We start from the raw sequence: 24,281 nt of genomic DNA, 5'->3' as shown, positions 1-24,281 counted from the left end.
TGTGTGGGAGGGGCAGTGCTTGCAGCCACACCCAGGCTGATTGGCTGAGGCCACACCTCAGTGTGGAATCCACTGGAGCTGGGTCACATGTCAGCCCCCCCCCCTCCCCCACCCACCCCCCCTCCCCCGACACTACAGCTCTGTCTCTGTTCTCTGTTCACTATCACAAACCACTTTGAACACAGAGTAGAATACATGTACTGCTAATACTACTGCTGTTGCTGCTTCTGCTACTACTGCTGCTACTAGTACTTCTGCTAGGCCTACTAGTATGACTACTACTGGTACTACTATTACTGCTACTATTAATGTTGTTACTACTGCTACTAGTACCACCACTACCACTATTTCAACTGCTACTACTACTTCTACTACTGCTTCTACTGCTACTATTACTATTACTACATCTACTACTACTACAACTACTACCAGTACTGCTACTACTACTATTGCTATCAAAATACCTATTACTACGACTACTACTGAGGGGCTTTACATCTGTTGACACTTTCAAACGAAATTTTAAGACACATCTTTTTACCATTGCTTTCTCCTGAAGTGTTTTTTACCCGATGGTTACCTGCTTTTATGTTGAGCACTTTGTGTTGCATTTTATGCATGAATTGTGCTATATAAATAAAGTTTATTATTATTATTATTACTATTTCCACTTCAACAACTACTTCTGCACAACTGGTACTACTTCCACTGCTAGTACTTCTAGTACTACTACAGCAACAACTACTATAACTACTACTACTACAGCTACTGTTTCTATACCACCACTACAATTACAATTACAATTTCCCATTTGGCACTTTTATCCAAAGCGACGTACACAATGAGATTTTAATACAACACAAGGAAGGATCTAGTCAGGAGAGAACAATGAGAGTTATAACCATAAAACAGCCTTTATTACTGAAGCTACTACATCTACAACAACAGTACAGGAGTTTGTGTTGGTGCCGCTGAAGCAGAAACATGTGGACAGCGAACAGCAGGCTCTGTCACACTCTCATACATACAGTCGACTGCGCTGTGCGTTAAACTAAACGCTGTGTGTGTGTGTGTGTGTGTGTGTTTGACCAGTGTGATGCACAGCAGAGCTTGGTTGTGTATTGGAGCGTCTGTTTGTACCGAGAGAGAGAGCGATAGATAGATAATAAAGGTGTGAAGGTGCGATCCTAGCACATCTTCTTTTATTTCTTTAAGGCGAGGTCACACTGGACGATTTTAACGCTGATTATCATGCAGTGTGACCGGGTTCAAGACTTTAGACTCAAGACTGACAAGATGTCTTTCAATCGTGGGTGATTTCGATTTTATTTTTATTTGAAGAAACGCAGCCACAGGAGGAGCATATAAAAGCCATTTTCAGGCGATTTTTTTTGGAATCGCATCTCAAAAAATCACATCGAAATCACATTTGAAAATGCCAGGTGTAACCACATAATCAAACCAAGACTGAAATCTGAGAGAGATCTGGCCACAGCCAATGGGAGTTCAGCTTGAAGAGAGAAGAGAAAGAGAATGAACCGGAAGAGAACAACTTCCACTATGAGCTCACAAAGATAGTTTACATCAGCAGAGATTTCCAACTCCACTCGCTCCACTCCTGATACGCTGCTGTACAATTTTATTTAGACGATTAAAGTGCGAGAGAAAGAAACAGAAAGAAGGAGTGTATTGCAGTACTAGGACTCTGTGTGTGTGTGTGTGTGTGTGTGTGTGTGTGTCGCTCTCTCCGCCTCGGCACTCCCCACACCCCTCTCTCTCTCTCTCTCGCTCTCTCTCTCTCTCTCTCTCTCTCGGCTTCCAGAGAAGGGTGTGTCCGCCTGCCTGCCGCTGAAAGGGAGGGAGGGGTCAGTTCACGGCTACTCCTCCCTGCTCTCTCTCTCTCTCTGTTATTTCTCTTTTGCTCTCATTCCCTCACTGGCAGCTTCAGGATTAGCCCTTTGTCTCTCTGTTCTCCTCTCTCTCTCTCTTTGCCTTTCCTTTTCTATCTCTTTCAAACATTGTGTGTGTTTTTAACAGGCAGGTTTTTGTGTGTGTGTGGGTTTTTTTTTTTTTTTTTTTTTTTCGGCTGTTTTAGCCGGCTTTGAGAGCAGAGGTAACGCTTCCTGTCTTGGTTTTTTTTCCCTCCAAACTCTCTCTTACCTGTCCTCTTCCTCTTCCTCCTGTCTCTCCTGCCCCCTTTTTCTCTTTCCTCCTCCTTTCACATGGTCTCACATTTGGAGGCCATTTCCTTTCCTCTCTCCTCTTCCTTCCTCCCCCCCTCCTCCCTTTATTCTCCATTCCTTCTTGCTTCAAATCCCTTAACAAATCCTCTTGCTGCTCCCTCTCCCCCTGGCCTGGAAGTTTTGGCATTTTTTAACCTCCTCCTTCTCTCTCTCTCTCTCTCTCTCTCTCTCTCTCTCTCTCTCTCTCTCTCTCTCTCTCTCCTCTTTTCTCCCCACCCCCCCTTTTTCCTCAACTACCCCCCCTTGTCACCTCCTCCTCCCCCCACGTCTCTCTTTCCCCACCATCTACTCTTCTTCTTCTTCTTCCCTTTCCCACCGTCTCTCTCCCCTTCTTCTCTCTCCCTGTTCCTCCTCTCACCTCCTCTTCTTCTTCTTCTCTCCTCAGTGCCAGTCGACTCCTAAGCAGAAGAAGAGTGCTAGCGGTGTTGCCGGCGCCCAGAAGAAGCAGAGGAGCCCGGCCAGGCAGAGCGCCGTGACCCAACGGCAACAACAACAACAACAACAACAACAACAGCCGCCGCCATCATCGTCACCCCCGCCGCCCGCGGCCCAGGAAGAGGAGGAGGAGGAGCCGGCGTCCAGGCCTCGGCCGCCGCAGGAGGAGGAGGAGGAAGGAGGAGGCGAGGAGGAGCGGGAGGAGGTGGCGACGAAGTCCGTGCAGGAGGAGGAAGAGGAGAAGGAGGAGGAGGAGGAGAAGAAGCAGGACGAGACAGACATGCCCTCCATACAGATCAAACCGGAGCCGGAGGAGATGGAGTGCACGGTGAGGAACGGGAGGTGGAGGGAGGGGAGGTGCGGGTGGGGGGCGGAGGGGGTGGGGTGGGGTGGGGAGGTATGGAGGGATGGAGCAAACGTTTCATAGATGAAGAAGAAGAAGCAGCAGGAGTGACGGACAGATGGATGCAGAGAGGCATGGCAGTCAGCTGGGTGTGGGAAGGCGTGGCGCTTCAACCTCTGAGAGTCCAGATTTGATCTTGTAGTTTCATCCGTAGAACAGATGGCAAACGGCGAGCGAGAAATGGCAGAAATGTATTTGGAAGCCATGTTTAAAACCAGAGTTCAGTCAGAGAGCGAACACATCGCTCCTCTCTTCAGTTTTAACTTAAATTGATTTCTTGACCCTGCAAACACAGACCTTTAGGATTTGGAATCAAGTCTCCATCTCTGTTAATTTAATAGCTAAAAATGTCTAATGGCAGAAATCCCAGATCCTGATCACCACCGAAATCGAATCAGTTGTTCCTTGGCCCAAGGCCGACCTGTCCACCAAATTTCATGGAAATCCATTAATACATTTTTAAGATATCCTGCTGACAGCCCGAGAGACAGAACCATAGTGGAGGCAAAAAACACCAAGGGGAGCAGCAAACACTTTTACCTTGAATAAATGTCGATATGACGGTTTGCACCAAACCTTGAAAAACACGTAAACACATCTCCAAAATGAAAGTTGAGAATTCTGTAGTCGTCCAGATTTCTCAACTATGCTGCCTGCATCGTTTTGTGAAATCAGGACATAGGGCGTTTTCACACCTGCGCGTAGTCCAGTTAAATCGGACTCTGGTTCGTTTTCCCCCTTGGTGCGATTCGTTTGGTCAGGTGTGAACACAGTAATCGCACGCGGGTGCGGACCAAAACAACCGCACCGAGACCCTTTAGAGGAGGTGGTCTCGGTCTGGTCCCAAACAAACTCTGGAGCGGTTCATTTGTGGTGGGAATGTGATCCGACCTCGATCCGACCCAACTACCAGGTGTACTCAACTTACTCCGCAAGTTTGTAGCCAGGTATAGCAGATACAGCAGGTATAGCAGGTATAGCCAGTATAGCATTTTCAGTGTTGCCTGGTATATTGCCCAGATAATTACAACAGTTCTGAGCAAATGCCAACTATGCCGTTGCTCCATGTTGCATTGCATTGTGCACTAGTCACACAGGATCTTCTTCCTGTATTTACTTTCTTGCTCCCGCCCCAGACACATCTGACCAATAAGCGGAGTGAACGTTCTCACCTGGTTTGTACGTAGTGATGCATTTTGGTTCGCTTGGATTTTTCTCCATGTGGAAAGAAACCGAACCAAGGGGAAAACGCTCCAAGTTTACAAACTCATCAACTGATTCGGACCAGAGCAAACAAAACTATAGGTGTGAAAACACCCTCAAATATCTTTCTGATATCAGGTCAAAACAGTTTCCAAAGCTGTGATTTTTGCGATACTATCAGATTGTGAAAACGTTTGTGTTGAACTTGGCCTCCTCCTGCATGCTGCCGTCCCTCCTGGGGAGCGTTCAGGACCAAGGTGTCCTCTGAGCTGTGTGTTTGGTGACCTGCGTCTCATCATTAATCACACTGACACTGTAATAATGTCTAGTCAGTCATCAGTCATCGCTGCACTTTGTCCGAGAGAAATATAGTGGAATTAAGTGGGAAGTTTTGGTGGTTAATGATATTAGATGGGGGGGGGACTTGGCTGGTGGGTGGGTGGTGCGCAGATTGAGGGATGAATGGATGATGGATGGAGGGATAGATGGAGTGGAGGAACTGTGAGAGTAAAGCTGATGGAGGGATGACTGGAGAGATGGATAGAGGGGTGGGTGAACAGAGGGAGTGGAGATGGATGGATAAGTTGATGATGGTCAGGGGAGTGGATGGATGGATGGCTGGATGGATGGATGGGTGGATGGAGGGAGAGAGGCGGGTGTTTGGGTGGAGCCACGTTGAGGAAGAGGAGGCTCGGTGATGAAGGTCAAGAGCAGCAGCTGGAGAGAGTGGACTGACCTTTGGTTTTCTTGCGATGTTTAAAGCGGTAATCCACAAGGTCACCTGTCAATCAAACAGTGTGGGGGCGGAGCTTGGATTTTCTTGTTGATGCAGTTTTGAGTTTCTCTTTTCTCTGTCTGTTCAGCCATGGTGGCTATCACTGCTCATACTAACTACCCAGTTCTTCTTCTTCTTCTGTTTATTCCAAACAAACCCGGAAACGTAAAACGCATCACTTCCTGTGCGGCAGAGGATTTTTTCCCAGGAAAGAGCGACCAGAAACCGGCTGTTTAGAACAGACAGTGGAGAAGATTTATGAACTGGAGATAGGTTTCTTTAGTTTCAGGGCTTGTGACAGGCAGGAAGGATGCCAGTTCTAATCTAGAAACCCCCTTCACCTTCCTCTGTGGTTGTACTGGGAAGGTGTGAATGAACATAACTGTGAATGTGAAGCAGGGCGGCGCTGAGAAATACGATGCCAGGAGAGCGAAGGAGCAGAAAGAGGAGGTGAGGCTGATGCTGAGAGACGAGATGAGGGAGATGGAGAGAGGACAGACGGACGGATGGATGGAAAGACGTAGAGAGAGCAGTGAAACACACTTTACCAAACAAACACCCAATCGCTCCGACACGTTAATATGCGTTGACATTTACAATTTGCATTTTAAGCGGCATAAAAAGCCGACCCTTTTATCTGCAGTGACGTAACGGCAGAATAAGCTTCAGTTCCGAGATCAACAACGTGACGAGCAACAAATAGCGAGGAGGTCAAGGGTCAAAGCACCCTGATAATACACTGTGTGAATCATTTAGAGATAAAAAGGCTCCTCTTCAAGTCAAACCAGGGTTTTGTTGTTTTTCTCAGGATCAAACTATTTTGGTCCAGCTGCTAATACATGAAGCTAACTCTGAGCATAGAGTTTATGATTTACACAGACACAGACACCTCTTTTTTTTTTGACATATAACTTTTTTTTGGACATACAGTTTTTTTGGGACACGTCTCCCAGGAATAGGACGACACAAGCGTGGCAGACATTATGAGATTTTGTTTTGATTATTTGAGGAACGAACAATTTTACTGCACTTTTTGCATCTTATATCATAGGGCTGGTCGATAATTCAATATTATTTTAGTTTATCGTCTTTCAGTGGAATCAAATCGTGATGATATGAAGATATTTTAATATCGTGACACACATTTCTGCTGTCTGAATTGATGATGACAAGCAAATTTTACTTCAAAACTCTGATGAAATGAGGTATGGTAGGAATATTATTTGAATATTTCTGTTTTGTTTGACATCACACCTAACATCACCATTCGGTTCAATGAGATGAACATTCATTTGATTATTTAACGTGATTTTGCATACATGAACCATATCGTGATATATATTGATATCGAGAAAAATCCTTATGATTATCATGATACTGATTTCAACCATATCGCCCAGCCTTATTATATCAACACTAAGGCTATTTTCAACTACAGCACGCAATCGAAATGAAACACTGAAAAACAATAAATGTTATGTCTACTAATAATATTAATTGTGGAAACTACAGTTGTCATATGCGATTATCCATGCTGAACGGTGCAGCCTGACCCAGTGGATCATGTCCAGGCAAGAAAACGATCTTCTCTGCGGTTTTCTAACGAGTAAAAAAACGAGGTGTGAATGTTTTTCCAGTGGCAGACTTCGCGGACTTCAGTAGCTGCTTGGTGGAACAGGCGGCGCACAACACCTTTGACATTTCTGCCTCCGCTCTTATGTTGATAAGTAGGTCGGTATAGCCTATTATAACCAGAGAGAGAAGAGAGTATATACCATAAAGGGTGTGAACAGTAATGATAAGGTGAGGCTTGTTGGAGTCACAGGCATGCTGCAGCACCCACTGCCCCACCCATTCATACTGGGTGGGTGTGTAGTGCCGGGGAGGAAGGAGGGAAGGGTGTGGATGGTGGAGAAAAAGGGAATATGAAGGGAGGGAGAGAGGAAGAGAAAGTGCACAGAGGTGAGAAGTGAAGGTAGGGAGAGAAAAAGAAGTGAGAGAAGTGTGGAGAGAGGAGCGATGGGGAAAGACTGCAGGAAGAGATAGAGAGAGGAGAGAGGAAAGGCGGGGAGAGCTTACATGGGGAAGGCAGGGCGAGAGAGATAAAGGAGGAGGTAGAGAGAGAGAGAGAGAGACGGAGGTGGAGAGGGTGTGGACGGCTAGATAAGACAGGGAAGGCTCTGCAGTGGATTAATGTTACCATCCGTTTTGTCCTCCTCGTGGCTTTCTGTGTTTTTTTTTTCTGTAATTCTGGCCCAGTTTGCTCAGTATAGCCAACAAGGGACAGCATGAGGTTTTAGCAGACCAAGGCTAGCTGTTCGCCTTGGTTTCAATGGGGAATGCTAACAATGCTAACAGGCCATTTTAGGGAAACTGCAGGGCGAATGGAGAAACTTTGTCAATGTGACCGGCGTCTTGGTAAAGAAAAATACATTCAAAAGGGAATACATCAAGTTTTTGGGAGATTGTCTCATTGGTTATCTGTTAAGTGATGAGAACATAGACACCAATATCATCCATCCAATCTGCTCCATGCTAACACTTTAGCATTCACTGTGTTGAGTGATAGTAGGCGACTAGCATGATCCAAAGTAAGCAGACTGACTGTTTAGTAATAACAAGTTGTTTGTGGTTTCATTATAAGTCCTGTAGATTCATAAATAATAATAATAAAAAACATGAAATGTAATTAATTCAATGTAACTGATGTTACCAGGTTTATTTTTAGAACTATTTCAGATGAGAAACCACGTATTCATCCGCTGCGCAGTGACTTTTAGCTGTACACAGTCAGCCATCGCCCACAATAATCACTTCCTATGGAAACTGGGAAAGTAACCTAATCCCTCGTAGTTCAGCAGCATATTTTGTGTAAATTTTACCAATCTCCTACACAAAAATCTCCAGACTCAGCCTGAAGCCTTGGGATGACTTGCTGTTCATCTTTAGAGCTGCTACAAGTTCTCATTTTCTCACTTTTGATGTAATGCTACTATTGTATGCTTAAGTGTTAGCATGGAGCACCGGATCAGAGGATCTGCCGGGGACACATGGATGATTTTGGTGTCTGTGTGTTCTCATCGCTTAAGTTGACCAACAGGACAATCTCCCCAAAACTTGGTGTGTTCCTTTAAGGCCCATCCCTTTAATCCCAAACAATAAGGTATAGATACACACACACACACACACACACAAAGCAGGAAGAAAACACTCCAGCAGGATCTGAGAGAGAATTTTTTCTGCTGTTGGTGAATCTGAACAAAGCGAATTTTAGCGTTGTTTGTTATCCATGTTACTGGTTTAGTGGACTGGAATAGTTTAATTTCACTCTTTCACCCACTAGACGTTGAGTGAATGTTTTAGTGAAAGTATGAGGATGACTGTTTTGGTTGGAGGTTTCACTCTCCCTGCTGCGGTTATCACCCCACCTACAGTAATGACTGGCATGCCGTTCGATGCTAAATCATATCTAATAGCCGAAATCTCCTCAGACTGTGTCCACGTTTCATCAGATTCGGGTCTGCGGTCTGTCGGCAATCTGAAACGGTCTGGACCGGTCAGTTTGTAGTGCCAACAGACCCTGGATGGCCTTGGGAGCCTGGGGAGAATTAGGGGGTAAATCTGCTCTGCTGTCATGTAGAAACCTTGTAACTCCAAAGTAGTCATCCCACTACTATAATTGGAGAGCGGTTTGTGTGTACTGAGAGGAGAGGAGGAGAGGAGAGGAGGAGAGGAGGAGAGGAGACAAGGAGAGGAGAGGAGAGGAGAGGGGAGGGGAGAGGAAAGGAAAGGAAAGGAAAGGAAAGGAAAGGAGAGGAGATGAGGAGAGGAAAGGAAAGGAAAGGAAAGGAGAGGAGAGAGGAGAGGAAACACGAGGAGGAGAGGAGAGAGGAGGTGAAAGGAGAGGAGAGGAGGAGAGGAGACAAGGAGAAGAGAGGAGAGGAGAGGATAGGATAGGATAGGAAAGGAGATGAGGAGAGGAGAGGAGAGGAGGAGACGAAAGGAGAGGAGGAGACGAAAGGAGAGGAGAGGAGGAGACGAAAGGAGAGGAGAGGAGGAGAATAGGAGAGGAGAGGAGACAAGGAGAAGAGAGGAGAGGAGAGGAGAACAGGAGAAGAGGAGAGGAGACAAGGAGAAGAGAGGAGAGGAGACAAGGAGAGGAGGAGAATAGGAGAGGAAAGGAGAAAAGAGGAGACAAGGAGAGGAGGAGGTTATAAATTCTAGTTATTTTAATACTTGAATTGAATGTTTACTGGCTCTTCACATGCTGAGGCCCAGGAACCCCACTATAAACCCATTATATGATATAAAAAATCTGTAGTTATCTGTCGTAAAACGAGGAGATTTTCCTCTCGTCTCCTTCACGTTCAGTGTGTGATTGTGTGTGAGAATGTGGGATGGGCTGGACTTTCCAGAATCGGACGAACCCCATTAGCAGGGTGTGGTGTGTGTTCGGGAGGGCAGATAGGAGGAGAAGGCACAGGGAAGGAAGGAAACCAACTCTTTCTGTTTTTTCTTTTTTTCGTCTTCCCCTGATATTCACAAACCACTTTTCACTATTCAGCTCAATTTTATTAGACGAGAAATTGCCCTGAAATCGTACGAATAATCGGACGCCTTCCACAGCAGCTTACAGCCAAAATCTAGAAGCATGTAGGCAGGCTGGTGTTGAGCTGAATCGACGCTCCCAGGTCATGTGATCAGGTCATGTCAAGTCAAGTTTGTTTATGTAAGTGCTTTGACAAACAGGACTGACACAAAGAATAAAAAGAGAATAACAAAAAACAGCAGCAACACGTTCAGTACACACTCCCAAGAAATGGGGCCTGTCTGGGGCTTGTCTGTGTGTGTGTGTGTGTGTGTGTGTGTGTGTGTGTGTTTGTTTGTGTGTGTGTGTAAGTGGATATGAGAGTAAGTGCATACAGGGAAGTAAACAAAGATAAAGGAATGGGCGGTAACTGTCTGAAATTAACCTGGTCTGCCTTGTAAAAAAAGATCTTGTATCTCAATGAGGCTTTCCTGGTTAAATAATGGTTAAGTGAGAAAGAATTATAAATCTTTCGTAGACATAAATCACACTTTTTCAGTTTTCATTAATTTGCTATTTCGTGTACAGAATCAGGGAGCGTGTAAAATATTCAATAAAGAGACAAGAAAGAAGATTTAGCGTTTTGATTTAAAACTCTGATTTTAAACTCAACTTTACTTGATACACTGGATCTTTGTTTGTCTTGGTCTCCAATTTTTCCATTTGTCGTCACATGGGAGTTAAGTTAATTTTCAACTAATGTCAGGCTAGTTTTCCATCCAGGTGGCCGAGGAACAGAAGTTTACATGTAACCGCTTTGTGTAGAGCAGCGTAACAACAGCCAATCAGGAGCCTGTTTGATACGGGGCCATTGTTTTTGCTTCGATTTGATTGGCTCACAGACAGTGAGTGTACGGTGGCCAGTAGGGACAAAGTTTGCGGACAGGCGAAGATCAAACACTGCATATCACCGAGGCGTTCAAATGTTATCTTCTTAAAAGTTATAGATCTTAGTGTTTTATGTCTCTTGTTGTTGATGTCAGACTCTTGTTGGTACCGTGTGACACTACTCAGTATCAGAAATTGGATTTTTCAAACCTTTTTTCCATTCAAACGGTTGTGGTAACCGCCATAAAAAAAATTATTTAAACCTCAGAACAGTGTTACAGTTGTTGTAAGTGCTCACCACTTGTTGCTGTCCCGGTTGTATTTAGTCACTTTGGCAAATGCCTCGGAGACTCCTAACTGACGTAGTGCCGAGCCGGGACGTCCCGAGGCAGACGGGGGGCCTTTCGTTGCATCGTATAACGGGCGATGAGTGGTCCTAAGATGCGATGCTAGATTTGTCGCGTTTCCTCGCATGACGTTGATTTTCTTGCTGCAAATGCGGCACACTGCCTCGTCCAAATTCTTTGGCTTTCCCTCTTCATCGGACTCAAAGCCAAAATGTTCCCAAACAGGAGAAGTAAGGTCGGGTTTCGCTACAAGATCCGTGTTTTTAGCTTAATTTGAAGCGAAAACTTTCCGTAGCCAACAGTTACAAAGCACGTTACAGACCGAGACTCTTCTCCAGACTGAGTTTCCACCAGCTGTTCAGATTGTTTCTGACTCGTCCCGATCGCATCTTTTGAGTCAGCTGAGGCTTCTGTCCCGGAGGAAACAAGTGAAATCTGGCGGTGGAGGAACCCGGAGCACTGCTGTCTCTTCACTGCAGAGCTCAGCAGGAGGCCGTTTGCAGAACATTTCTCTCACTGTTTATATCTGATAATACAAACCGTCTCCTCAGTGTCTGTTCGCAGATGATCGATGTAGTTACTTTTTATAGTCTAAGAAAACCTTTTTGTGTTTACAATGGGAACAATCACGTGTTAAATTGTATTATAAAAGTGAACAGTACAATCTGCAGGATTCCAGTGATATATTGCATATTAATTTGTACTGATCGTCTTGGTTAACTGTTTTTTCTGCTGAATAGAAGAGAATTGACTGCCACAGACGGTACACAGAAGCCCCTTTCAGAACCTGTAAAAGTGCCGTTTTAATTTTTCCGGTAAAGGTTTGCAGTTTGTGTCGTTCACACAAGACATTCCTTTCCGCTTTTTTTTTTAACGTAATGCCATTCACACAATACTAGCAAAACCGTTAAATTCTTCTGTTGTCATTTCCCTGGAATTTAGATTTAACTGGGCGGAGTCTGTGCAGTTTGAAAACACGGCGGGCTGATCTCTTATTTCACCGTCTGTCCAATTCCACATTTGCGGCAAAAAAAGTAAAGCCGCAGCTGGTCGTCTGTTGTCTGGTGGTTTGCAGTCGGACAGCAGAGCGTCTGAACGGCATGCTGCTCCTCTGTCGTTAAAGCTGCGGCAGCGTTCACACAGACGGTCGATACAGAACTTTACCGGTAACGTTACAACGTTAACAGTCCTGAGCGATGAAACTGGCAGAACGGATTTACCGGCTTTTATGGAACAGGCTGCATGTGTGAGCAAGAGGGGGGGGCTGGAGTGTAATGTCAAGCTGAAGCTATGGGTGGTGGAGAATTGTGTGTGTGTGTGTGTGTGTGGTTTTGGTTTTACGAAGGGGTTCAAAGAGCGTCCCGTACCCAGAAGGTCACAGGTTTGACCCCACAACAGCCGCCGTATCCGTCCCTGACGATTTAAAAAGCTTTACATTTTAAAAAAGAAATCCTGTATCTGAGAGAGAAAGCAGAATTATCTCAGCAGCTGTGTGTGTGTGTGTTCACATGAGGCTGTAAGGGTTTGTGTGGGTGTGTGTATGTGTGTGTGTGTGTGTGTGGGGGTCCCAGCAGAGCCCTGTGTGTGTGTGTGTGTGTGTGTGTGTGTGTGTGGTGTGGTTTGGTTTGGGTTAGTGTAGGGTGGGGGCTGGGTGGAGCAGCGTTGCGTAAGAGATCATTAAGCAGAGGGTGTGCGTGTGTGTGTGTATGTGTGTGTGCGTGTGTGCGTGTGTGTGTGTGTCTGTGTGTGTGTGCGCTGACCACACCTCTGAGGCTGCCTCGAACACAGAGCAGTGGAGTTTCCTGTCCAAAGATATCAGAAGAGCCTGAGGAAGCAGATTCTACTGGTGTTTATTCTGCTGTGAGCTCATAAACACACGTTTCACTTCCTGCTTCTGCTACATTTTAACGTCAATAAATCATCACCACATTCATTTTGAGACATTGGCATATTTACCGTAAACAAACAAGACCGTCCCGACAAGACTGCCGGCCTCTACTGGCCTCTACTCAGCTTTACTGCAGTTCCACTGTTCTGTGTAGTTAAACTTCATGTTAGCTTCCCTGCTCTGAATTGCCTCTTATCCTCCTTCTTTCTCTTTAAAAACAAACGGAAACATCCTCTTCTGAAGCAACAGGAAGCAGCAGGGTATTATGGGAAATGTAGTCTTCATTTTTGAGAAACAGCAACCTTTAAAAATTCAATTCCAGGAAGCACTGACAGGGTCTTGAGGAGTCTTACATTTGCCTCTCTGAAGCCCTGCTGAGCGTTCACAGTTTAATCCCAGTCGCACTGGGAGCCGCACAGTACAAACACACTGCTGTACTGGTGTCCGGTCCGACTCAGTTAAAGGAATAGTTCACCCAAAAATGAAAATTCTGTCATCATCAAAACAACTGAAGTCAATGGGGACCTGTTCTTTAGAAATCCAAAACAAAAACAGCCAAACAATCACACTGTGAATAGAAAGACCTATACACCATTATTTGTTGCAAATCAATCAGCTGTAGTTAAGATTTGCACTAAATGATGGTGTAAATATACTGTAGGTCTTTCTGGAACTCTGAAGAACTGGTCCCCACTGACTTCAGTTGTTTTGGAGAAGGCTGCTATGGAGTTGTGCTGCAGCCTCCCTGTGTGTTATATGGACAAATTTCACCTGTGTTTCAACTGGCATGAGGGTGAGGAGATGATGACTGAATTTTCATTTTTGGGTGAACTATTCCTTTAATATCTTAATATTTTTTTAAAGAATTAAACGGCTGCATACTACAAGCGTCAGTGTGACAGATCTGAAACCAGTGAAACCAGACCAAGCGAGGGAAGATCAGGCTTAATAACCTGCTCAGTTACATAACTGCATTATGAATGAATAGCCTGCAGCGTGGTTGCATTCCTTTTATCTTTAATAGTCTGTCATTATTACTATTATGTTAAAAAATGAAAGTGTAAGTAAATACCTTTCCATTACAGCAACACGCCGCCTGTGTTTACTCCCAGACCAGCCTGTCTGTAGATCCAATCAAGACTGTTTCTACTTCTTCTTCTCTGGCAGCGGTCAAGAGTTTCAGAAGTCTGTTGAGTTGAACTTCCACTGCCTTAGCGTTAGGGCTGGGCGATAATTAAATGTTATCGTTTATCGTCTTTCAGTGGAATCATATCGTGATGTTATGAAGATATTTTGATATCGTGACACACATTTCTGCTGTCTAAATTGAGGATGACAAGCAAATTTTACTTCAAAACTCTCATACAATGAGGTATGGTAGGAATATTATTTGTTTGAAAATTTCTGTTTTGTTTGACACCACACCTAACATTACCACTCAGTTCAATGAGATGAACATTCATTTGATTATTTAACGTGATTTTGCATACATGAGCCATATCGTGATATATATTGATATCGAGAAAAATCCTGAGATGATTATCATGATATTGATTTCAACCATATCGCCCAGCCCTACTTAGCGTGCTTTCAAACCAAAACAAACAAACAAAAAACATAAACTAAACTACCTGTAGTCCTATAGTCGGTGATAGTCAATCGATATAAGCCTTGATCCGGTGTGGTCGGGTCTGATCGGGTCTGATCGGGTCTGATTGGGTCTGATCGGGTCGTTGATAGCAGCTCAGGTCTTCCCCGGCTCGGTGCCTTGCTCCTGGGCAGCGGGGCAGTCAGCTGAGAGAGTGAAGGAGAAGAAGGAGGAGAGAAGGAAACGAGAGAGGAGAGGAGATTATTAGCTAGTGGACATGGTTGGGTGGTTCATACTAGTGGTGTGTGTGTGTGTGTGTGTGTGTGTGTGTGTGAGGACAGGGTCAAAGGTTATTCTGTGGCCTTGTTATGGCCTTCCAGCAACTCTCTCTCTCTCTCTCTGTTTGCATTCTCTCTCTCTCTCTCTCTCTCTCTCTCTCTCTCTCTCTCTCTCTCTCTCTCTCTCTCTCTCCCAGAACGAACACACACACTTTTTCTAATTTCTCTCTCTCTTTAGCGCTCTCTCTCTCATTCTTCCCTTACTTTCTCTCTCTTTAGCTCACTCACTCTCTCTTCCTCTCTCTCTGTCTCTCTCTCTCTCTCTCTCTCTCTCTCTCCCTCTCTCTCGCCCCTAATAGGATATGTCGAGGGAGGCTCTGCTTCCGCTCGCTCGTCTCCATGGCAACCAGAGCTCTGGCGGGAGTTGCCGAAAAGACTGTGCAGCCTGACCCCTCCCCCTCCTCACTCCTCCTCTTCCTCCTCCACCTTTCCAACACTCCCCCACCCCTCCACACACACACACACACACACACACACACACACACCTCCCCCTCACACACTCTCCTCTCTCTCTCGCTCTCTCTCTCTCTTTCACTCTCTCCCTGCCCCCTCCCCTATGCCTCTCTCTCTTTCTAACTCACCGCTTCAGCCAAAGACACACACACACACACACACACACACACACACACACATACTGAATACCTGCCAGCAAAACACAGTGAAAAGCCCTGTAATCTCTCTCTCTCTCTGTCTTATACACGAGGGCGCGCAAACACGGATATACATACACACACACACACACACACACACACACACGGAGACACTCACATACGTAGACACACACACACACACACACACACACACAAACAGTTACACACACAATGAGGCCTCAGTGTATGTGTGTGTGTCACTGATGTATGCACATAAACAAGTCACTTGTCCTCCAGCAAACAGGAGCACTCATGCACAAAGACAGGCCACACACACACACACACACACACACACACACACACACATACACACCCTGCCACTGCCTGTGTGTGTGTGTGTGTGTGTGTGTGTGTGTGTGTGTGTGTGTGTGTATGTGTGTGTTTGCGTGAGAGAGGGAGGTTAGAGGCCTATTTATTGTGCTTTTGCCAGGAGGGCATTGCTAGCATGAGTGTGAGTTGGTGAGCGTGTGAGTACTTGTGTGTGTTTTTCAATGTGTGTGTGTGTGTGTGTGTGTATGTGTGTGTGTATGTTGCCCCTGTGTATGGTGAAGCATTGAAACCACTCAAAGGGCAGCGCATTCACAATTTTGGGATGCAGCATCTCTCTCTCTCTCCCTCCTCTCTCTCTCTCTTTCTCTCTCTCCCTCTCTCTCCCTCTCTCTCCCCTCTCTCTCTCTCTGTCTCCCTCCCTCTCTCCCTCTCTTGCTCTCTCTCTCTCCCTCTCTCTCTCTCGCTCTCTCTCCCTCTCTCTCTCCCTCTCTCTCTCTCTCTCTCTCTCCCTCTCTTTCCCTCTCTCTCTCCCTCCCTCTCCCTCTCTCTCTCTCTCTGTCTCTGTCTCTCTCTCTCTCTCTCTCTCTCTCTCTCTCTCTCTCTCTCTCTACTCCTATCCACAGAGAGAGAGACACAGAGGAATAAATAGAGATAGAAAGATAGTGAGGGTGGTGTTAGTGTGGGAAAACGACCAATGCAGTGCCAAAATGCATGGGTGCAGCCCCCCCCCCCCCCCCCCCAAATACCTCCTCTTCTGGTGCAGGATGATGATGTCATCGCTGGCAGCCTGTTCCTCTAGCGTGGAGTGTACAGGAAGTGCAGCCAGCATCACTGACGGGGAAGAGAGACAGTTTTTATTTTCAGCGCTGCTTCCATGATGAACCGACCGCAGCTTGGTCCAGCAGCATCAGTGCAGTGGCATTCTGGGTATTCTGAGAGTCCCAAGAGCCTGTGGTCAGCACAGCCAATCAGGGGCCAGTTGCATAAAGATAGACCTAGTCTTAGACCTAAATGTGACCTTAAGTCAAACTTGCTATAGACATTTATATTTACCTGTTCCTACTACTTTTTGGTTGTTGTAGATCTCTAATGAGTTGTTTCTGTCTCTAAAGACTCTCTCTTCTTCAGGTTCTTTCCAAAATCCAAAGATTTGCCGTCTTTTATGAAATAACTTCAGTATTTAAACTTCCCACTCCGACAGTTAGGCCGACTTGTTGCCATAACAACAAAATTCTTAACTCAAGATTAGCCAGGGGGAAGGTGGCTAACTTTCCTACCTCAAAATAAGTCAGTCGTAATATTTAAGTAACAGACAGTCTTAATTAGCCTAGTCCAACCTGAGAATCTAAGACCAGTCTAAGGCTTAGACTAGTCTTAAACTAGCTTTATGCAACTGGCCCCAGAAGTGATGTAACACTAAGTCTAAAGTCAGCTCAGCCAATCGGAAGTGATGTAACAGAAAGCCTGCAGTCAGCTCCACCAATCAGAAGTGTAATTTCCCCCAGAAGTGTAATTGTTGTAATATTTTGGCATGAAAATGGTCAGATTTGTATATGCAGAATGTCGGCACTAAGTGGCGCGAAGTATCAGCTATCAGCAGCTTCAATACAAAAAAAACTGGTGTTGGTATCGGCATCAAAAACCTGTATCAGTCGAACCCCAGCAGGAACGTGCTTCTAATGTTTCGTACAGTCTGTGTGTGTCTGTTTTATGAGCAAAAAATAGTTACCATTGTGGATCTATATATCTCTAAAATTCAGAGAATCCCATCTGTAAAAGCGTCATCTTTCTGCATGTACTTTGAAAAGCTCCAGTGTTTGTGTGTTTTGCTTTCAGTCGTTTTATAAGAGCAGTTGTCTTTTTTTTTTTGTCAAATGGCGGACAGCTCAGTTCGTGTGTTGAGGCCGCTGACACCGCTGAAGGGTTCAGCGTCAGGACAAGAAGTTTGCCTTTTTTTTTTAAAATAATGAAGGTGATGACTGAGGAAGAATGGATGGATCAGTAGAGTCTAGCAGCTGGTCTTTACTGGATTAAACAGACGGGTTAAAGCTTCTCCGCCCTGCTCCACCCTCAGCTGCGGGTCACACGGGGGAAACTCCACCCGAATGCAGAATTTACTCTCTGTCGCCGTCAAGAAATCAACCGAAACCTCGCAACTCGGATTTTTTTTGCCATTTTTATTTGTATTTTTTTTTTAAAGGTGTTTGAAGGACCTGCTTCATGACCGCGGTGCCGATGAAAAGCGCTCAGAGCCTCTTGTGTCACTTCAAAGAACGCTTTGTTATCAATCTGAAAATAATTCGGCTTTTCTCAATCCCTGAAAAGCTGACTATTTGGAAATTGAAGGGTTTTTTTTTTTTAATCTGTCAGCGATGATATTTTATTCACAGAGAGCCTTTAGAGTGACTTTAGAGTGTAACATCAACAAAGAAAAAAGAAACTGGAATCTTTGAGTTGAACAGTGAGGCTGAGGAAACTCACTGTGCGCTTTGTTATCAGTCTGAAGAAAGGTTTGAATTCCTGAAAAGTTTTTGGAGATATTCTGTAGTACAGCAGAGGAGCATAGAGTCTGTTTTTCATGAGTTTTGTGGAACTGCAGTGACCTCTGATCAGTGTTGGGGTCGTTAGTCAACAAAAGTACTATATTACACATTACTCGTTCCTTTTAAAAAAACAGTAATGCATTACTTTACTTATTTTACTCCCTGTAGAAAGTAATTCGTTACACTACTCGTTACATTACTTGTCCTTTCGCGCAACAAATTGGAAGTAATGTGTATATCTCCATCCCTCAAAAGTTGTAGACCGCTCTGCCATTTCTGTCCTATCTCCCGCACAAACTGTCTCTAGCCAAAGTCACACGAGAGGTCAGAGGTCAGAGGTCAGAGGTCAGAGGTTGTTGCGTAAGCGTGCATGAAAAGGCACGTTTGATGATTTTTTTCTATCCGCCCAGATAATCCTGCAGATCCCAGATCCTGCTGATAATTGAAGAATTTATGTAACGCAAGTAACGACATAATTGTTTGATTAGTAACTGAATTTAGGAACCGTAACGCGTTACATTACTGCGTTACAGACAAATGTAATGTGATTACAGTAATGCGTTACTTTGCGTTGCCCCCAACACTGACTCTGACCTGTTTTGAGGCAAAATGACACCATGCGTGTTATTAATGGTCAGTAATCTGTAGGTGTCGGTGATGCTGCTGGTTCAGATCTCCCACCTTCAGTGAGCTGTAGAGGCGTCACATTAGATGAGAGTCAAGCGACTCGTCTCAGTTCAGCCTGCAGTGTGTTCAGGCATTAAAGGAACATTCCACTGAACTGGAGCTTTTGCTCATTTCCTGCATTCCCCTTTCTGTCTGACATCACTGTAGATCGTTTTTTTGATTACGTTATGAGATATTTGCTATTTTTCCCTCATCTTAAATCAATTTTATCTTTATGCTTTTTTTAAAATTTATTTCTCCTTTATTTAACCAGGTGAATCCCATTGAGATGTTCATCTCTTTTGCAAGGGAGCCCTGGCCAAGAGAGCAGCAAACAGATGTTACAAAAATACAACACAAAACCACAATAATAAAATTACAAGGAATACATACAAATATACAAATTACACAGCATACAATCTCAATTAAAACAGCTACAAACTTCAGCTTTTAAAGACTGCAACAGACTTTTAAAATCACCCAGAGGGATGAAGTGATCCAGGTTTGCATCTTTCTGAAGCTGAATCCAGGACCATGGAGCATAATAACTAAAAGCCATCTTCCCAAAAGTGATACGATATACAGTAAATATTACGAGTTACTCCCAGTAAAGAAGAGGACACCAATTTTAAGCAGTAAATGTGTAAAATCTAGCTTTAATTGCCATTTCATTTTACAGAGTATAGCTGGAGGAAGCGTCTGGCTTTGGTTTGTCTGTTGGTTTGACTGGGCCGTGATTGACAGGAGGCGGGGCCTAACGTAACCACAGAGAGCATTGGCTATGATTATCTCTCTCTCCACCTGCGTGTATAACCCACAGCTGAATGCAACACGTTCAGGCCCGTTCTCTGGGGGTTGCTGAAAGGCATTCTGGGAAACGTAGGAACTTAGTAACTGCAGTAGAAGTGGACGAGGCAAGTCGAGGGAAAGTGGGTTCACCAAAAAAAGTCAATTACAACATCACAGACTGGTGATATTTAACAGTTTAAGTATCCGAGGGAGGATTTTTCCGTTAAGTGTGGAAACCGAAACCTTAATTAAAACTTGGGCAGAATTTTCCTTCAAGGGTTCGAGTCGGGCCGTCCTGTGTGGGCGGGCGGGCGGGACAGAGACAAACAAGTTTCTAAAGCACCGAGGGAACTTTGGAAACTCCTATTAGGCAACATTAGGCAGACACACTGAATAACAGATACAGTGAGGCATGCTGGGATTAGGCTGCACTGCTGTATGTGTGCATACATGTAGAGAGAGAGAGAGAGACTTACCCTGGATTCTAGGGTGGGGGCAGTTGGTGTTTCACTGGGTGGGTCAGACTGTAAGGGGTGGAGCTGTGTGTGTGTGTGTGTGTGTGTGTGTATGTGTGTGTGTGCGTGTGTGCAGGGCAGGGCTGCATGGTTTGTGGGTAATATCTCTCCCAGCTGTTGTTTTTGCTCTCTGTCTTTATTTTATCGTCCGTATCATCCTCACTGTCTTCACTCCAACCTCCCAGTCCTGGGCACACACACACACACACACACACACACATGTACACACACACACACACACAGAGAACATGCTTACGTACACACACACGCACATACACATTCAGTGCACTTATACATTACATGTAAACCTAAAAAGCACAGTCATGTAGCGTTGATTAAAGGGGAAATTGTTAATCCCCCACACACACACACACACACACTTACTGAGTGTATGTGTGTGTGTGTGTGTGAGACAGAGAAAATCAATGTCAAAGGTGCCTCTCTCTCCCTCTCTCTCTCTCTCCCTTCCATTCTTCTATCCTTCTATCCTCTCCTGCTTTACCCCTCCCATCCTCCATCCCCTCCCTCTTTCACACACACACACACACACAGACACACACACACGCACACACACACAGTCACCGTATTGTTTGTCTCACCTTGCCACCTATTGATTTCTCTCTCTGTAGAGAAGAAAAGCACAGTGACATGGACTGAACGCTTATTGGAGTTGATGGAGTTCAGTGTGTTGTTTCTGCAGAGTGTGTGTGTGTGTGTGTGTGTGTGTGTGTGTGTGTCCACAGCGCAGCGGCTTCCAGCCACGGTTCGCTTCAGTTCGGTTCATTACCGGGCCGGTGGACGGGTAACGGGACGGTTTTTAGGGTTTTTATACTGCACAAGCACCAGAAGCACGCTGTATCTTAGCCTTGGTAGAGCCAGTATGACTAGGGGACTGATACTGTACCAGATACTGTGCTACACCCATAGTAGAGCCAGTATGGGTACAGGGGGGTTCGTGTGCCAGAGTTGTAGTCGAGTCACCATACATCCGAGTCCGAGTCGAGTCTCTGGTCACAAGTGATCAAGTCCAAGTCCGAGTCGTTTGTGTTCGAGTCCAAGTTTGAGTCTCTAAGTGTCATATTAGCAAAAAAAATCGGACAATCTGACAATTCAGCATCTGGCAATTCTCACGATTCATGGTAACACTTTACAATAAGGGTCACTAAGTTAAGGGTTAGTTAATGCTTAACAGTTAACTAATGTGTAATTTACTAATGGTGTTCATGTTAACCAAGGTATTAATTTATACATTATTTAATAGTTTATAAAGATGACTATTAACATGAACACCATTAGTAAATGACTACCAGGCACATTAGTTAACTGTTAATTAAGGGTTAGTTAATGCTTATTAAGCATTAACTAACCCTTAATTAATGTACCCTTATTGTAAAGTGTTACCGGATTCATCAACAATAATGAAGACATAGTATCCAAAATAGAATTATTGTAGTTCTATTCTAAATAAATCATCCTTCCGGAACCCACAAGGTGACACACAGCAGCTAATGGAGTTTCTCTAATGCATGAACAGTAGGTCAAAGGTCTGACTGGTACTGCACCAGTAAAACCTGTAGTACCTGTAAAAGGCTGAGTATGGGTACAACAAGGTACTGATACTGGACCAGATACTGAACTAAACCCATTGAAGACCCAGTATGGATACAGGAAGGTACTGGCACTGTACCAGTATTTCCCGTACATATATAGGCCTGAAAGATTTGTTCCCGTCCAGTAAGATTATTTTAAGATGTTTTTTTTTTTGTTTTGTGGGTTTTCTTTGGGGAATTCATGCCTTTACTTCCTCCTATGTATCTTACTTTACTGGCAAGGAATATCCCTAGTATGTTTTTAGTTATTTAGTTATTTATAACGGAGATGTGTAAAACTGCCCAACATGTGTGCAGTGCAAAGACTCGCCAACCCCCATACCCATAGTAGACCCAGTCTTGGTACAGCGGGGCACTGATGTGGTATCTTAGCCATAGTAGACCCAGTCTGGGTACAGCGGGGTACTGATGTGGTATCTTAGCCATAGTCGACCCAGTCTGGGTACAGCGGGGTACTGATGTGGTATCTTAGCCATAGTAGACCCAGTCTGGGTACAGCGGGGTACTGATGTGGTATCCTAGCCATAGTAGACCCAGTCTGGGTACAGCGGGGTACTGATGTGGGATCTTAGCCATAGTCGACCCAGTCTGGGTACAGCGGGGTACTGATGTGGTATCCTAGCCATAGTAGACCCAGTCTGGGTACAGCGGGGTACTGATATGGTTCCTAGCCATAGTAGACCCAGTCTGGGTACAGCGGGGTACTGATGTGGTTCCTACCCATAGTAGACCCAGTCTGGGTACAGGTGGAAATAAAATATGACTCTCTTCCTCTGGCTCTCTCACCGCAGCAGTCACTCAGCAGCGGAGCTACTACCCAATTCCATTCAAGTTGTAGATCACATGAATTAATTGCAAGGCGAAGACTCGGTGACCCATTTTATGGCTTAGAAGAGTGTGTGAGTGTGTGTGTGTGTGTGTGTGTGCTCTCTAGCTAGCTCGGCTGCAGAACATGAGGAGTGCAGCGAGGGGGTTTCATGTTGCACTTGTAGCGTATTTCAAGACGTTTGGAGCTGAACGGTCTCACGCCGCTGGTAGATTGTTTCAGAGAGAGTTCCCTTGTTTTTTGGTCACATGCCGTTGTTGAATAAGTCATAATAAGTAACGTTATCTACTTTGGGTCCGTCTGACATTTTTAAAGACTTGTCAAGTTCAATTTTCAATCCCTTTCCGTATGAAACCATCTCAGCAGAAAGCAGCTGGTCGCCTCGGTACAGTTTGACCAGGTGTTAAGCCTCTGTGTTGATTTTTAAAGCAAGATGAGTGGGGAAGCTTTCACCTAGCGAGAGGCTGATGAGTCGACGGAAAAATGCCTTTAACCTCTTCTTCCCTGCCGCCCCCGCCACTTGGTCCATTATTACAAACGCAGATTGCACGGCCAAGCTTTGTTCAAACCCACAGAACTTTATTTGAAATTCTAGTCAAGACAACAACTTTTCCAAAGACACCAAATGTGACATGCTGAATTACAGGGAAATGTGTATAACATCTACATTTTTCTAGCTGATGTAATGGTGAAGCCATAAAAACATGCTATCTTGTATTTTAATATTTCATTCAATATAAGCAGATAGAGCTTCAAGAAAGAGTTGGAACGAGCAGATACAAGAAGAGGTTAATTAATAGATTACTTCTTCACAACAACAGATTTCCTGAGTGAAATAAACATGAAAATATCAAATTTTGTTGCTAAATTCCCAGGAACTGCGGCTCTGTGGGGGGAAGACGCTCCTCCAAACACATTGTGAGGTGTCGTTTTTATTATTTTTTTTATTTTTTTTAACATAGTGTCTCAAAAGCGGGTCCAAACCACATCAGTCGCTTTAGTCTGGTTTTATTGGTCCATTATATAGACCAGCAGTCTGCATCAGAAGACTGTTAAAACCTGAGCCTGAGGCCGCTCTCTGCTTCATGTCCCGAGTCTGCTCATCAAAAACCAAGAAGAAATGATTTGAGTTAGGAAGTGACTCTCTCTCTCTCTCTCTCTCTCTCTCCCCTCTCTCTCTCTCTCTCTCTCTCCCTCTCTCCCTCTCTCTCTCTCCCTCTCTCCTCTCTGATCGCAGCGGTCCAGAGGGTTTTTCTCCTTCCTTCTTTTTGGACTCCAGCCTTTCAGCCTTTCTTCTTATGGGGATTTTGCAAAGTGTTGCGGGTTTTAATCTGAGCCGGCGTGAAAGACAGGAGAGGAGAGAGGAGAGGAGAGGAGGGGAGAACAGAAAAGAGATAAAAATAAAGAAGAGAGAAGAGAAGAAGAGAGGAGAGGCAATGAAAGAGGAGAGGAGGGCAAAGGAAAGGAAGGAAGCGGAGACAAGAAAGGAAAAAAGAAAGATGAAGAAGAAGAAGAGAAGAGAGGGAAGGATGGGGGAAGAAAAGAGGGGAGATGCAAGGAAAGAGAGGAGAGGAAAGGGAAGTAGGAGAGGGGAATGGAAAGGAGAGAGGAGGGAAGAAGAAAAGAGTAGGGCAGAGCAAAGGGAGGGAAGATGAGAAGAAAGGAGGATAGAAAAGAGGAGAAGAGAGGAGAGGAAATGAGGGAAATGGAGAAGAAAGGAAAAAATGAGAGCGGGGAGAGCGAGTTGGGAGCGATGAAGTGAAGGAGGGAGGAGAG

General features: G+C 44.8%; 1 protein-coding gene across 1 annotated transcript in view; it reads left to right on the top strand.

Moving 5' to 3' along the window:
- Positions 1-2,628: 2,628 nt before the first annotated feature.
- Positions 2,629-24,281, top strand: part of klf8 (Kruppel like factor 8) — a gene marked incomplete at its 5' end in the record, with an annotated part of 39,718 nt that continues 18,065 nt past the window's right edge. Inside the window, one exon of the mRNA XM_071543869.1 lies at positions 2,629-3,006. Coding sequence (XP_071399970.1) covers positions 2,629-3,006 — 378 coding nt within the window. The remainder of the gene's footprint in view (positions 3,007-24,281) is intronic.

Source organism: Centroberyx affinis, unplaced genomic scaffold (genome assembly GCF_046629955.1).
Source record: "Centroberyx affinis isolate AG114_WGS23_722 - 3 ecotype Tasmania unplaced genomic scaffold, CSIRO-AGI_Caff_v1 ptg004390l_1, whole genome shotgun sequence".
In the NCBI taxonomy this organism is placed as follows: domain Eukaryota; kingdom Metazoa; phylum Chordata; class Actinopteri; order Beryciformes; family Berycidae; genus Centroberyx; species Centroberyx affinis.
The sequence above is the reverse complement of the archived record's forward strand: the minus strand, read 5'-3'. Positions and strand labels throughout refer to the sequence as shown.